Genomic DNA, 15,053 nt, shown 5'->3' with positions numbered 1-15,053 from the left:
CCTGGTGAACTAAAAAACTAGGGCAACTTTACATACGTTGGCAATAGCCTCTTTTACAGCCTGTACATGGTCAGCGGATTGAGAACGAAAACAGAGTTTTGACAGTTGAAGGATGCAAGTACAGCGAGATCCTTCCGGTTACTGGAAAATGGCGCACGATCCTTACTGTTTAGAAGAAAAGATAATATCAGATCTTGAAGCAATAATGAAAAAAGATCCTCTTTTGTGAGCATAATTTCATAGTTCATATAGATTTTTCAGTGAAAGACAATAAATAACGCTATAGCCATATGTGAAGCCTATGTTTTTAAGTTCCTATTATTTCTATTGACAGAGAGGAGTTCGACGTCATTCCTGTAACTGAAGCTAAAAATCGCTCGCCAGTCATCCATATCTCCCATAACCTCGGAATTGAAGTTTGGTGCATTAAAACAGTCTTCATGTACTGCTACGAAAATAGCTTCAAGTTGGAGCCTTTGTGGAAAAAGGAATATCTAAGGCTGGAAAGATATACAAAAGCAGCATTATTGCTAAATGCCAACATAACTACATTATGGAATATCAGAAAGAGATTAATTACTAATCATTTTCTGGATGTCGATTGTGATTTTCTACTCACTAAGTTAGTACTAAGTCAAAAGCCAAAATGTTTCGAAGCTCTCTCCCACAGGCGTTGGCTACTCCAGCAAGCTTCCAGCTCCAACCCACATTGGGTTGAGACAGAATTGTCTCTCTGTGATAGGCTCTCCAGCCGAATGAAATGCAACTACCATGCTTGGTCCCACAGACAGTGTGTGTTTTCTCAAGCTATCAAGCAGCAAGGCTTCAGTCTTACCACGTGGGCATCTGAATTTGAAGTTTCTGACGTTTGGACCAAATGTCATCTGTCCGATCATAGCGGGTGGCACTACCGAAAATTCCTTCTTGATCAGTTCAGAAAAAATTTAGATAATATTGAACAGCACATGGATGTCGCAAGGAAGCTTTGGAGTAACGCTACTGGCACAACAACTTCGACACAGCTCTACATGGAACTATTGAACGAAGAGCTACAGAAAAACGAAGATTTGATCTTGAGTTTCAATGCCCACGAAACTCTATGGTATTACCGGCGATTCCTCCTACAAGCTGGAACAATCAATCACTCCGAGAACCTTTTTCTTGAAAAATGTCGTAACTCCAATCAAAGTAATTGCAAAAAAGCTGCTGCCACTAACTTTGACGGTGTTCAAATGAGATACATAGAGCACCACCGGCGATGGCTGTCAGATTTCTGTTTATAAATAATAATCGTTTTGATTTAGGATTTCGTTTGTATAAAGACTGCTAATAATAAAAACCGTCATCCAAGACGGTTAAGCTATTTAAACAGAGATACGGTTTATTTATTACGTTCAGCTTGTAATCGTTGTTTCATTACAATAATTCAGATAAAATACCACACATTCCAGGCTTGAAGCTATAAACTTGGTGAATTGGTATACGTATTATGTATATACAAATTGAATAGGAGACGAGCCCAACACCTCAGTGTAAAAAAGAACAAAACAATAATAACAATAATAATAAAAGATTCAAGAAAAGCAGGAGTCAAGAGATCAACTATAGTGCTAGTATAAACCTGGGTGAAAGAAACTAAAAAAAAAAGGGGGAGAAAAGATAGCGTCGATACGAAGGCGATAAAAGACAGTCGCAAGATTACCTTAATTAAATTACCTCTGCAGTTGCTTACAAGAGGAGTAAAAGCTGACAATAAAAAGGATGTGTGTGTGTATGTATGTGTGTGTAAGGGAGAAGAAAGGAGGTGCACCGGTTTGTCGTCGTGGAAGTGTGTTGCATTTTCTCTTTAGTTTTTTTTTTTTTTTTTCTTAATTATACGTGTTCCCTTCTTCTTTCTTCATTTTCGTGTGTATGTGTGTGTGTGTGTGTGTGTCCTTCATTCTTTTACGAGGATGTAATCTGCTGACGTACGATGAGGGAGACGGCGCCGTCGGGCAGCTTCTTCATCAAGTTCCAGGCCTCTATCCTGGACATGGACCTCACATCACAGTCGTTGACTGAAATGATTTGATCGCCGACGCGCAGTGTGCTGTTCTTACTGGCCGCACCCCCTGCCAACGCCATAATCAAACATTTTTACATATGAACTGTGTAATTCGTAGTATTTGCATAAAGGATGTATGCCTCTCTCTATCATCGTCATCATCGTCTCATCTTCATCATCGCTAATGCTTACCGGTGAATATCTTTTTAATGGTAAGCGGACGATCTCCCAGTGGAGAATCTTTGCCGCCTTCTAAACTGAAACCGAGTCCGGCGCCCTCTTTTAACAGCGTCGCTTGCACAGGTGGTCCACGGCCAAGATCATCATCGTTAGATGCTGCAAATAATAACATTTTGATTAGAAAAGAAAAAAAAGTAAGAAATTAAGATAGGGGGAAAAATACACCACCATGATCGTAGCTGGTAAAATCAGAAGGGCTTTCTAGAATTCGAGGCGGTCTGCTAATTCCATTGCCATTGGTTCCCGAGGAAAGGGTAAGATGACGTGGATTAGCCAACAGTCCTGTGTTGAGGGCGGGGATCATGACAGAAGGAAGATCCTTATCAACATCGTGACAGATATCTTGCGGCGAGACGGAACGGTTCCGGGACAAAACCAACACCACTTCCGGTCTGGGAGCCTTTTAAAAATAAGCAACGAAAAAAAAAAAAAAAAATGTAATTTAAACAAAAAAAAATGGTCAATTGATTGTTGTTTTATGACTAGAAATATTATTGAGTTGATAGTACACATGTCTTGTCTACATTTTCTTTTTGCTTAAATAAAACCTTCTTCTATAGACCCTGTACGCATGTATGTAGCGGCAATTGTTTGTACGGTTGATAAAGGTAGTCAGCCAGGTGGAACGGGTATTCGGGCGAATCGTGTATTATCTAGCATATCCGGCCACGTGAAATTTGCTATTGATAAGCCAAACGCAAGGGCAGTAGTTTTGTTTTCTTTTTTAAACTCAACTCCGCCATGCTGAGAGTAGCGTCACTTCCGATTCGTTTCACCGGCGAGCAGACAAATACACGCACAACCACACAAACAAATGAATAGGAGGAAGACGGTCGAGACAAAATAAAGAAGCCGAGACAAACAAAAGAAACGCGAAGAAAAATAAAGAAAAAAAAACTAGCGAAAAAAAAAAAGAATATGGCGTTTCGTGGCTGCCAATCCATCATCACGTCATAAATATTCAATGGCGTCGTGTGTGTATGCCGTTCGTTGTGTGTGTGTGTGTAGACTACTAGGGACGTATTATTTATTTTGTTGTTGCGACTGGCTGAAACTGGCTAGCTGTTGCGAGAACGGACGATGAGAAGAAGGAGGGCAGCAAAAAGGGAGAGGTCTGTCGGTTTTCGGTCCCGCATAAGAATTTCTTTAAAAGCCTTTTAGCTTTAAAAATATTTAAAAAAATAAAAAAAAATTTGTTTTGTTTCGATTAATCTAATGTTGATGGATGTGCGGGGTCATTCGTCGACTATAAAAGGGAAAACATTCCTAAAGCGGTGCACGTGTTGTTTGGGCTGGCCGGTCGCGGCCAGGATCGCATATCAGCAAACAAAACATGTTTCAGAAAAAAGAAAAAAAAAAAGAAAAAAGAAAAGAAAAAAATGAACGGAACAAAAGCTAAAATGAAATGCGTGTGGCAGCCATCCATCTTTGCCGCGTGAATATCAATAAAAGACGGAATCCGTCTTTGTTTCTCCCGTTTTTCTGTATAAGATGCCATGCGAGGTCAACAATGGCATAGCTTGTTCTCTGGCCGCGAATAAATAAGATGACCAAACATTCTCTATTTGGACTTCCAGCTACTTACAAAACCACTCTTTCATGCTTGAACTTCATCAACAATAATTGGCAACACACAAACCCAAAAAATAAAAAATGAAAAAAGAAAAAAGAAAAAAGCAGCAAACCATTTATAAGCGTTCAACAAAAGCCAACACGCGATAGACGTACAACTTAGCTGGCCGACATTATGTAGACGACGAAGATAGTCAGTTAGCCATAACTGGAAGAAGCCAGTCGGTCGAACATGGTGGCTAGAGAAGGAAGCAAACTTCTATTTCGATTCCCATATGGTCATGAATTTTCAATCTACTAGTTTTTTTTCTTTGTTTTTGGCTGGCTCGGTATGAATGAACTCTATTTCCTTTTCAAATGTTATTCCGCTAGATTTTCCTTCGATGTTGCGTATCACTGATTAAAAAAGACTCACTGGGATGCTTAAAGACTTGAATCTAGGGATCGGCCCAGATTACCTGTGACCTACCTTACACTACCGGAACGTACTGGCGCGACACATGTAAAATGTGCTTCCCCCTCCCCCCAGCTTAACGCCAGTACCTTCCGGTAGTAAGCTGGTTCTCGGGTAATCGGGGCCGATCCCTACTTAAATCATGTAGCGGATAAGAAAAAAGATGTCACATCGAAACATGCGGTACAATGTCATATACTTTTAGTGAGATTTTTTTCTTTTTCATCTACTGCTCTAAAATTGTGCCTAACATTTATCGAACGCGTGTTCAATTGTTTATCAAGACAGAACGCGAGCCAGCGGCGCAACAATTTCGGTTACTTCTCGTGCCTCCCATTTTGGCATTGATTTTTATGCACGCCCCTCCACCAATTTCCCGATTGTTTCGAGCATTGACCGAAAACCCAAATGAACTTCACAAAGTTTGCCCAAAAAGAAACGCATTCACTTTGCCTTCGTTCGTTCGTCTTTTTTCTTCCTATTTTTTCAAGTCTTACACGTCATAAAGAAATAAAAACGTGATTTGTGTGTTTACTGACGGCTGCTGTAGTAACTGGCTTCGAAAAATAAAAATAAAGAAACTCTCCAACAAGGAAAACGAAAAGAAATAAATATGGGACCTTTCCGCACCCCTTTCGTGAGCAAGTGGCTGTGGTGTCGTACGTGTGTCTACAATGAGTTATCGAAAGTGACCCACACGGTCACGTCCCACCACCCAGTGGCTCACGTTGGCCCTACCAAACGCCGCCCAGTGCTGCCACTGCTGCTGCTAGTCATAAATAATAAAACAAATTCGTGAATACGTCTATATGCAAAAAGGCTAAAAAAGCAGGTGGTCCTCCCTTTTTTTCTTTAACTCCTAAACTAACTCGCCGGTCATCGAGTTGGCTGGAAGAAAGTATACGCGTCAAATTTATTAGTAGCTGTATAGCGAAATAGCCACTCGAGTGTGTTGGATAGAGACGGAACCAATTTCTTAACAAATTAAATAGCTGCTTCTTTTAGTACTCCGTAGACTTGAAGGCGAGACGGAACTGTTTATGCTGGCCATATCACCACACACACACACACACACACACACACACAAATATCGTGTCGCCTGGTCTCCCCCATTTTTCTCTTCTTTTATTGCCCCAAGAGTGTCGCAATTTCCTGCGTGTAAAAGTGAGGCTTTCAAACAAGTTGGAAAAAATAAGGTCTTTAAAATTAAATTTCAAGTACAGGCGCAACTGGAGATGTATAGTAGCCTTGAAGTGTTTTAAGGTTCGACGATCGATGTCTCTACAGATTCCCTTCACTCTTCAGCTAATTCTGTTTACACGAGGAATTTTTTTATTTAAAAAGAAAAACTGTCCTATTTTGTTGGTTAAAAGATGCTCTTGAAAAGATTGTGGCGGTCGATGGGTCTTGTCTTAAATTATCTTAAAGTATTTATCAAAGTATCGAAAATGTTAGGAAAGAGAAGGAAAAAAAAAAGGAAAAATTCACGAATATTGGAGGTCGAGCGTAACCATGGGAATCAGTTGGCCGACGTCCCGCGTGAGCGATCGTTCGTTCAGATCACAACAACAGCCGACGAGCCAGCTGTTGTTGTCCTGATCGGTGGGATGCGCTCGAGAAAAAACAGTAAATATTCCGCCACGTCTTTCGGATTTCTTGAAAAAGCCATCGAGAAAAAGAGGAAAAATCTGAACGAACAGAGGAAAACGCTCACGCTCAGTAGGCTTTTGAAAATCGTTCCCGACTATTGGATGTGTTTAAAGCTTATCCGACAGGGGAGAAGAAGAAGAAAAAAACATACCACACCTACGCACAACTATAGAACACGTATAAATAAATACACGGGCACCGCTCGCGCCAAAAGCGCGTTCAAAACCGCCGACTCCCGCTGTCTCCATGGCTTTGATTCCACGTTGTCATCGACCGTTTTTTTTTTCTCTTCCTTTTGTAAGATGATAAATAAAAATAAAAAAATGAACCTTTTTTTTTTCGTGATTTTTTGGCGCCTAGTTCCTGATAGTCATCCGACAGTCGGCGTGACTTGGCCTCTTTTGCCCTCTTATTTCATCCCTTTATAGAGCCGCCCACACCAATTGTAACAGCACAAGAGCAGTCGGGGGGAGATACCACCAATAGAGAAACGTATCTTTTTGTTTTGTTTTTGTTTTGTTTTTTCCCTTGAAAAATGTTAACACAACAACATGTCGAATTGCACCATCGATTTTCTCTTTCCATCAATGGACCGTTACATCAAAAATGGCCCAAGGGCCACACGGTACGCACCTCGCTGTGTGTTCCCCTTTAGCCCACCTATGGCTCTTTTTCTTCCTATCTTTTAAAGATTATCGTCTCTTGATTGAATGGAGAAGGAAAAAGAAAAAAAAATAAATAAGAGGGCGATGGCCTTTTTTTTTCATTTCCATATTGAATCTTTGATGGACGGATAGCACGACGCATCGACGCCAGAGAGCTCTTATAGTAAGAGGCATAAATGCTACGGCTAACTAACTACTTAACTTTTAAAATAGCGTTTAGTTTCTTTACCTTGAGTATAGCGAGTGCCTCACGGTGTGTGACGCCTTTCAGTCCTTTGCCGTTAATGGAGAGGACACGGTCGCCTTTCTGTATGCGCCCGTCCCGGTCAGCCACACTGCCGCCAATCACCTTATGAATCTGCAAATCAATTATTATTTTTTTTTTTTTTAAGATCAAAACTTATTTTTTGAAAAAGAAAAAAAAAAAAATGTACGAAATTAAGGTGGCGGGTGAGAAATATAAAACAAAAGGGAACCAAGCCGCGTGACCTCGTTATACATCATCACGCGGCATGACCACCACATCATCATCGTACGGCATGGCAACGTTTGGCGGGTTTCGTTCATTTCAAATTTTTAGTTGAAGTTTTTTAGTGATACCCAAGGGGGAAAAGAAAGAAGAAAAAAAAAAAAGAGAATGATCGCATCATATCATAAGCAATACCTGTTAAGTTTTAGACCCTCTTTTTACGACGTCATCAAACGCTAGGGTTTGAACTCGGGGGAGTAGAAAAATACTTTTGTCTGTGTGTTCGGTATCCTTTTTCCTAAGCAACATCTCTTGTGGCGTCTAAATTTTATTTTATTGAGATTCGGCGTCTTTTTTAGACACACGAAAAATAAAAGAGCCAACGCGAGTAAATAATCTATGGCGTTAACTAGCCGCTTTTTGCCCTTTTTGCTATTGTTGTCTGTGTGCGGGATATAATATAACACTGAATATTTATATAGCCGAGGTTTAAAGGGTAAAAAAAAATGTTGACTTGCGGAACGATATGCGGGTTCAGGTAAAAAAAAAAAAAAAATAAATAAATAAAAATAAATAATAATAACAAAAAATAAACGAACCGTAATCTCTTTGGTTTCGTAGTCGGCACCGCCGGCCAACGTGATTCCCAGTCCCGGGCTGAGCGACGAAGCCACATCTCCACGATGCAGGACAACGACGACAATCTCGTGCGATGGTGTGCCAGACTCTTCCAGGCTTTGGTTGGCTTCGTCTAGCAGCTGTTGTAGCTCCTACGCACACACAAGAGGAGAAAGAGGAAAAAAGAAAGAAAAACAATTGAAAAAACGTGTCATTCCATTGGGGCCGTGTTCTTTCAACCGAACGCAAACAATTGTGTGTTTCTCTATTTCTTCATCGTTCTTTTCTTTCTTTTTTTTGCTGGCGGCTTCAAGTGGTTGGAGAATACGCGCATCGTCGCTCAACAGGCACAGTTTCTGTTTAGTATCAACAAGGCTGATCAAAACACATCGTGAGAAAATTCAAAGGGGGTGATCATGCTCGTCGGTGCTGATGTCATTCTTCTCGCCTGATCTTCATCACGCACTCGACTCATTTCTTTTTCCTCAATGGTTTCAGTCGTTTTTGTTTAGAAACAAGAAATCGTGAATAACAAAATAAAAAAAAAAAAGGAGGAAGAGGAAAAGAAAAATGGTCGGGAAAACGATGAGAACGTGACAAAAACAATTTAAGATTAAATGTAGCAAAACGTGTTCAACAGCATAAAGCACGTAGTTATAAACAGCGATAAGTCCTCTGGATGACGGACGACTGATTAACTCACGAGCGCTCAACTCGTCACGATGCCACTAACAAAAAGAACTTTATTCTTTCTGCTCGTCACGAAAGACGAAAAAACTTAACATGAAAAGTCTCTTCCGGTATCTCTAGATGAATCTCTTTCGTTCCCCTTTTGTGCCCCATCTCCGACTTTCTTGTACACACAATCACACACACACACATGTCGGCAAGAACAACAATAGGGAAATTGAATCCCGACAGGTCATGCCAAGTGAATAAATTACCTGCGGTGAGATGAGCGATGTGGATGACGCTAGCGAAGTGATGCTGCCGTAATTGTCTCGGACTCCGAACGGGCCGAAAGGTCCTCCGTAATAACTGCCGTAGCCTCCACCTCCACCGAATGCCGAACCGAATCCAGCGTAGCAACTGCCGTACAATCCGAACGGAAGGCTATTGTCTTCGCTCGTTGTCGAATCCAGCGAAGACATCCGCATGTGCTGATGATGATAATGATGATGTCCAGACGAAGGCGAGGGCGAATTATTATTGCCCGATTGAAGCGAGAAGTGATTGTTTTGCTTATAGTCCTCCAGGCTGTTTCCGCCGTGAACAAGGCCCACTACACCCAATTCCTGGCCTCCGCCGTAATGGCAATTCGATTCCGTTTCCATCAGTTCCTCCTTGACGCGCTCGAAGGCTTTGCGGATCTCGACCACTCCGGCAGAGACGCTGCGACCGGTCACGGCTCGGGCAGACGTCGTCGGTTTGTGGTCACGTGATTCGGCCGATGACGAAGCTGTTGCCGTTCGGCTGGATGGCGTTGCGGCCGTAACGGATCGAATCGCGTCACGATTGTCGGACGACGAAGGCAGGTCTCGAACGGTCGGCTGAATAACCGGATTCAAATCAATCATTTTCTTAGAACTGGAACTGATGTTGGGGCCGGGCGGAGAAGATCCGGTAGAAGACGGAGATTCGTTGGCAATGGCTTCCCAACGTTCGGCCAACGCCCGAAAGCTCTTGATCTCTTTAGACGCGTTTGCCGATCCAGTCGTTTGGTGGTCTAAAGCAACAGACGATGGAGTCGTCAGCTTCTTGGCGGATGATGGAGAGCCATTGTCACGATGCAACGTTCCACTTTTCTGTGCCACAGGGCTGCTAGGATCGCTGCAAATGTCGGTGATTAAGGCCGTCTTCATTTCGAGCCTCTCGGAAGAAGACAAACGCAAGCGCGGCGCGCTGCGCTCGATCCGGCTGCTCGCCTCGGCCGACGTGAATTTGCGCAGCGTTTGCTCGAAATTCTCGCCAGATAATTTGGCCGTACGCTGGACAGGAGGACGCGCAGCCGGACTGGCCTGCGACGGTGTAGGAGACGGTTGATTGACGTCCACTGTCAACTTGATCTCAGAGGCTGCTGTCGGTGACGGGACAGCTGGAGGCGGAAGAGTCGGCGGTAGTGGAGGTGTCAGATCCAAAAGATTTCCTCCGCCGGAACTGTAACGGGCAGACTGGAGAACATTTTTACGATTGAGAGCCTCGACACTTTGCGCTTTGAGAACTCGACTGGCTGCCGCCGCCAAGGCCGTCGTTGCGTCCTCGTCGGCTATTTGATTCGATTGATTCCGATCGGGAACAGGTGATCCGGACGGACTGAACGACGATCGGCTGGAACTGACGGCCGAATCGCCATCCGTGTCGCTATTGTCATTGACGCCACTTTCGCTCTCCACCAGGGGACTCTGCGGTCCGTCGACGTCCGACGGACAAGAGAAGCTCGTCATTAGGGCCGGTTTGTTGACGGGCGAGACGGGCGAGACGGCCGTCGTTTCTGAATTGTTGTACGGAGTGCGCAGGACGGTCAATTCTTTGCGCTTGAACGCCGGAGAATATTTAGGTAAGCTGGGCGAATTGCTCTTCCACGGCAAAGAGCTGAGCGACGTCGTCTTTTGTTTGTTTGGCTGGACAGTTGCGCTATTGTCCGTCATATCCTGGCCGCCAGCATGTGTGCCGTTGGGGCTGCGCAGCGGAGCAAACGGCGAAAGTCCAACCACCATGACGGAATCTTTACTAATTATTTCCGGAAGATCCATGACGGCTCGACTGGGCGGATCGGTCCCTAATTGAGTTCCATCGACAACGTCCGGAATGACCAAACCTCTTAGTTTAGTGCTGGACAGGGTCAGCTTTTTCCGTCCGTCATCCGAGCCCACCAGAGATGATTTCCTTTGTTGCTGGTGCTCACTTGAAACGGACGGACTGATGGTGTGGCGTTGATGTCCGACTTGGCTGGCCGTTGAATAATGAGCCACGTCCAGCAAACTGCGCGAACGTTCGCACAAGTTTACGTTCGTCGGACTCTCGACGTCACCGACGGCGTTTTGAGCTTTCACCGTGGGTGCAGCGGCCAGCTGGTGACGAGGCGGCGTCCTCGAATCCAAGCGGGTGACGGGCGACACCATCGGCGACCGGCCAACGCTCAAATTGTCAACTGAACACGACAACGTCGGATGTTTCGTCTTACCAGTGACGGCCGCTTGATTTCGCACCGAACTGCTGGAGGATAACGTCGATCCAACAGCTGATGGATGGACGTCGTTAGTAAACAAAGCAATTTTGTCCTTGACACTGCGTTCACTGCGCTCGTCTCTTCCGCCAGTGTGAGTCCGCCAACCGGTGCCCGTCCCTCCAGCGCTGCCACTCCGCCCGCGCGCCACCGACGCAGTCAATTTGCTGCTTTGCGTTGTGGCCGTTGTGCTCGTATCGTCGATGTAATCGCCCGGAAATTCGTGTCCGTCTGGTGGTAGCCTCGAACTCGGGGGCGACGTGCCCGTTGCCGTTGTTGGATAGGAAACGTAACTCTTGCAGGTGGTCGCCATCGTTTCTGGAGCTGGCCTCTCCGTCAAGAAGCGGCCGCCTTCTATTAGAGAAAGAGAAATGAACCGCTATGTTATATTGCTATAAGCATGGGAAAGAAAAGCGAACTCTGGTGGTGGAACCAGCGTTTTCTCGTTTCACTTGTTTTTTTGTTTTTTTTTTTATTCTATCTGATCTATGCAGTTCGTCCAGTTCATTAAATGTCTTTTCCTATAGCCTAAGGATCATGAAAAATTTAACTAGAAAAAAAAAAAAAAGTTGTTGACATCGGCGAAGAGTTTCGATTGATTAAGTTCTGGTTTGATAAAATTTTTTTTTTTCTTTCCTGTCTATCAATCAAAGACCATTTGGCGGTGACGTGCGTGGGACCGCGATAAATCAAGTCATTTTGTGACGTTATCATTTCAACGTGCAACTTGCTTTCACCGAGGAAAATGACGGCAAATAAAAAGTAGAAAATGAAAACATTTTATTTTCTTTTTCGGACGGGTTTGCTACCTAACAGCATTTCAGACGACCAACTCGTAAATAACGTAGCTCGTCAAACAATCTCTTCTGAAAAAAAAAAAAACAAATAGAAAAATAACGAAGGGCCACATTCCTTTCGGCAAAAACATAAAATTGTTTGCGACATTGCGTCTTTATCGATTGGCGAGATTATACAAGGAAATTGAGGAGCTACTGGTTCACACGACATTTTAGTTATTAACTCAAGTGAAAATCAACACGCAACAAAAATTTGTGAATAAATCAATTCACCTTGAAATCAAACTATCGTTCAAAAAAAAAAAATGGCAGAAAACAAAAGATTTAAATAGACACTTGAAGGTCTTTAAAATCTTTTTTAGTTTTTTTTTATTATTATTCTTCTTTTTGTGACGACTCACTAACAAGATTTGCTCTGCTTTGCATATATTTCTTGTTGACACACGCAGTAGTCCGTCACACACTGAGGTGTCTACTCGTCAAAACAAAAATGGGCGGAGAGGTTATGGCGGCATCCGATACCCCCTTTAAAAAAATGTCGTCAGGTGTCTACGTGTGAAATGACGTAATTCTTTTTTTATTGTAAACCTTCCTCTTTTGGTTATTATTTGTTTTTTATCTCCATAATCAGCAAAAAGGGAAAAGTGAGTCACAGAGACCCTGGATCAGCCACGGACGCTTCCATATAACGAAAGATCGAGCTGCTGAATAGAACAACAGAAAAAAAAAAATAATAAATAAAAAACAAGTGTGAGTGTTATGTTCTGCGCTCGCACCTGTTCCTCACTGTCGACGCACGTTGGCCGTATGCACGTACACCACCGACTCGATAAATATGGCCATATTTAGTGCCACGGCTTTTACAATGTAACCTTAAGTTATTAATATTATTTCATTAAACGATAAACGCCCTGCACAAAAAAGCAAATCGAGTAAATTAGGGAGGGCAAAATTGGCGAGCTGTTTTTTTTTATCTGTTTCTCATAGAATATTTAGAAAGGGAATACGTTTGCTGCGACGAGAGCCAATTAAGGAAAATTGGCCTGCTGTTATTCCAGTATTGCCACTTGTTGTCTATCTCGAATTAATAAAAGAGCGACGAGACAATCAATGCGTCTGTCCGGACTGGTTAAAGTACAAAACAAGTGTGTGTCTGCGTCTATGCTGCGACCAATGACATTCGACTGTCATTTCACTCACGTATTTAAAGGGCCACGAGAGTTGTCGCGTAACAAGTCAAAAATATTTAAATGTCCTAGTGCGAAATGCATACAGTTAGCATTAATTTTTCTCCATGGCCATCGATGGAAAAAAAAAAAAAAAACGAGATTTTTTGGGGCATTTCAGTTCATTTGAGAAAACAGGGACACCACACAGCCTGTTTGTTTTACTTCTCTAAAATATTTAAATAAAAAGAAAGAAAAGGAACGCGTGTAAAATGGAGGGGGGAATTCAGGAGAATGTGGAGATAGCAAATCAAAAAGTTGTCGAGACCTTTTTTATGTTGTCGTAGATAAAAGTCGGCCAGTCGTACAAGTTTCGGTGATTTCAACATGATGACATTCAATTCAGCGGGAAAGCGATACGACGATACAACAGCCACATCACAGCTCTTAATTGGCATGCAAAATGATAAAAAAAAGGGGGGGGGGACCTCGAAATCGCCCACACAAACTGACTGGCTCAAACAAGACACACCCCACACAAAATAAAACAAACACTGCACACAACAACAAAAAAGACAACAAGATAAGCAAAAATGAGCAACTCTCGACAGCGTGACTACTGCGTGAATACTGAACGGATTAGCTTCGTTATTCTGATATTCATTTTTTTTTTCCTCAACAGCACCCGTCCCGTTCGTAAAGTCCGTTCTTTTTTTTTCGTATTTAAAAATAAAAGTATGTTTGAGTGTGCGAAAACCATGTCAGGTTTCCCCTCACCGGGATTAGTGGACGCGTGGAGCGCATGAGCTCCCCTCTCTCTCTCTCTCCATTCCGTTATTTGCCTTCTGCACGAGTCTATAAACACACACATACTTTTGCCTATACCGCAATAACATGTGTTTGTTTTTTTTGTGGGTTCCAATTTTCTCCCCTCTATTTCGTTATTTGCTTTTCTCCGTTCATTTCCCGGTTTTAATTTTTTTTTTTTCTTTTCCTTTTTCTCACAACGAACGGTTTGGCCGTTTGTGGCTAAATATCACGCAAGTCCCGCCACGCTGACCAACCCTGCAGTTGTTTTCTTTTGTTATCTTCTATCTCTGTTACCTCCTTTTCCTTCGTATCGGATGGATGAACATTTTCCCGCGTGTTGGCCCAGACGACGGATCTTTTCGAGTCACTCGATACACACTCGCTAATAAGGGCGGAACGGCGTCTTTTGCTTATCCCTATTTATTTTTTATTTTTTTTCTCCAAAAAAATTTTGAACTAAGCAAGCGTGTTATTTTTGCTGTGCTCGCGATACGCTTATGAGCTGCTCTGGCGAGTGAATCGGACCAACTGTCTGAACACACCGACAACCACGTGATCCCGCTAGAATTCTATTTTGTTAATTGTTCAACTCAGTTGTTAGTTCCGCCATTATTGCGACATTCTGTAAAGAGTCAAAGTATGTCTGTATGAAAAACATTTTTTTTCTTTTTTTGTTGTGGCGGCCATCACCTTGACGGTGTGTGTCAAGACGCGTGATGGGGGTCTCATCACGATATCGGTAATTGAATTTTAAAAATCTCGTGATTTGATCAAGGACATTAAAAGGCAAGTTCGTGATTTCCTACCAAAGACGCCGTGTGTTTAAAAAATAAAATAAAAAAGGGGAAAAAAAAACGATAATGTCAAATGACATACACAGTTATATTAGATGTGGGTTGTACTCTGTGGCATTTCGTTTTACTTGTTTGGGTAAAATGCATTTTCCTGTTTCTTTCCCAGGCGCTGAATTTCCGCCTTTTCCCCCCTTTTACTCTGCAGCGGTCAATGTACATTTGTTCGTGTTGTTTCTTTCACAAAGTCAATTACAATCGACAACATAGGATGTGATTTTTAAGTGGGGGGGGGAAAGGCGGTCTCAAAATGCGTTGCGTAATGCTCAAATGAAAAAAACAAAAACAATAGAGAATCGTTGCAAAAGATAATGGACAAGAGTTGTACTATTTAAAGTGATCGAGTGGGTCATTGGATACTAGACGAGTCAGGCTACTCAATTCAAAAAATAGTTTCACTCGATTCCTTATCGTTTTCACATACGAAATTGACGAGAATTCGAATCGAAATGCAAATTCACGAAAAAGTCTCACTTGAATATAGAATGCCG

General features: G+C 42.8%; 2 protein-coding genes across 2 annotated transcripts; one reads left to right on the top strand and one right to left on the bottom strand.

The window, feature by feature from the left end:
• The first annotated feature begins 54 nt into the window (after nucleotides 1–54).
• On the top strand, nucleotides 55–1,369 carry LOC116925813 (protein prenyltransferase alpha subunit repeat-containing protein 1). Its single transcript, XM_032932589.2, has 2 exons — nucleotides 55–225; nucleotides 335–1,369. Exons 1-2 carry the CDS (start codon nucleotides 113–115, stop codon nucleotides 1,281–1,283), a joined length of 1,062 nt encoding a protein of 353 aa, XP_032788480.1. The 5' UTR covers nucleotides 55–112; the 3' UTR covers nucleotides 1,284–1,369.
• LOC116925795 (PDZ domain-containing protein 2) lies at nucleotides 1,364–13,534 on the bottom strand. The gene is made up of 7 exons (XM_045175274.1): nucleotides 13,230–13,534; nucleotides 8,657–11,292; nucleotides 7,694–7,864; nucleotides 6,855–6,983; nucleotides 2,453–2,684; nucleotides 2,237–2,380; nucleotides 1,364–2,111 (listed from the first exon to the last, which is right to left on the bottom strand). The coding sequence occupies exons 1-7, from the start codon at nucleotides 13,357–13,359 to the stop codon at nucleotides 1,945–1,947; spliced, it is 3,609 nt and encodes a 1,202-aa protein (XP_045031209.1). The 5' UTR covers nucleotides 13,360–13,534; the 3' UTR covers nucleotides 1,364–1,944.
• Between the last annotated feature and the right edge of the window lie 1,519 nt (nucleotides 13,535–15,053).

Source organism: Daphnia magna, linkage group LG6, assembly GCF_020631705.1.
Source record: "Daphnia magna isolate NIES linkage group LG6, ASM2063170v1.1, whole genome shotgun sequence".
Lineage (NCBI taxonomy): Eukaryota > Metazoa > Arthropoda > Branchiopoda > Diplostraca > Daphniidae > Daphnia > Daphnia magna.
This window is presented reverse-complemented; position numbering and strand designations above follow the sequence as displayed.

Excerpts from the sequence above, each read along its gene's own strand:
- LOC116925813 (XM_032932589.2), top strand. The coding sequence starts at position 113 with ATGCAAGTACAGCGAGATCCTTCCGGTTACTGGAAAATGGCGCACGAT. Across the intron at positions 226-334 it reads ATGAAAAAAGATCCTCTTTT|AGAGGAGTTCGACGTCATTC; the intron begins GTGAGCATAATT and ends TTCTATTGACAG.
- LOC116925795 (XM_045175274.1), bottom strand. The coding sequence starts at position 13,359 with ATGCCAATTAAGAGCTGTGATGTGGCTGTTGTATCGTCGTATCGCTTT. Across the intron at positions 7,865-8,656 it reads CATCGCTCATCTCACCGCAG|GAGCTACAACAGCTGCTAGA; the intron begins GTAATTTATTCA and ends GTGTGTGCGTAG. Across the intron at positions 2,112-2,236 it reads CATTAAAAAGATATTCACCG|GGGGTGCGGCCAGTAAGAAC; the intron begins GTAAGCATTAGC and ends TGGCGTTGGCAG.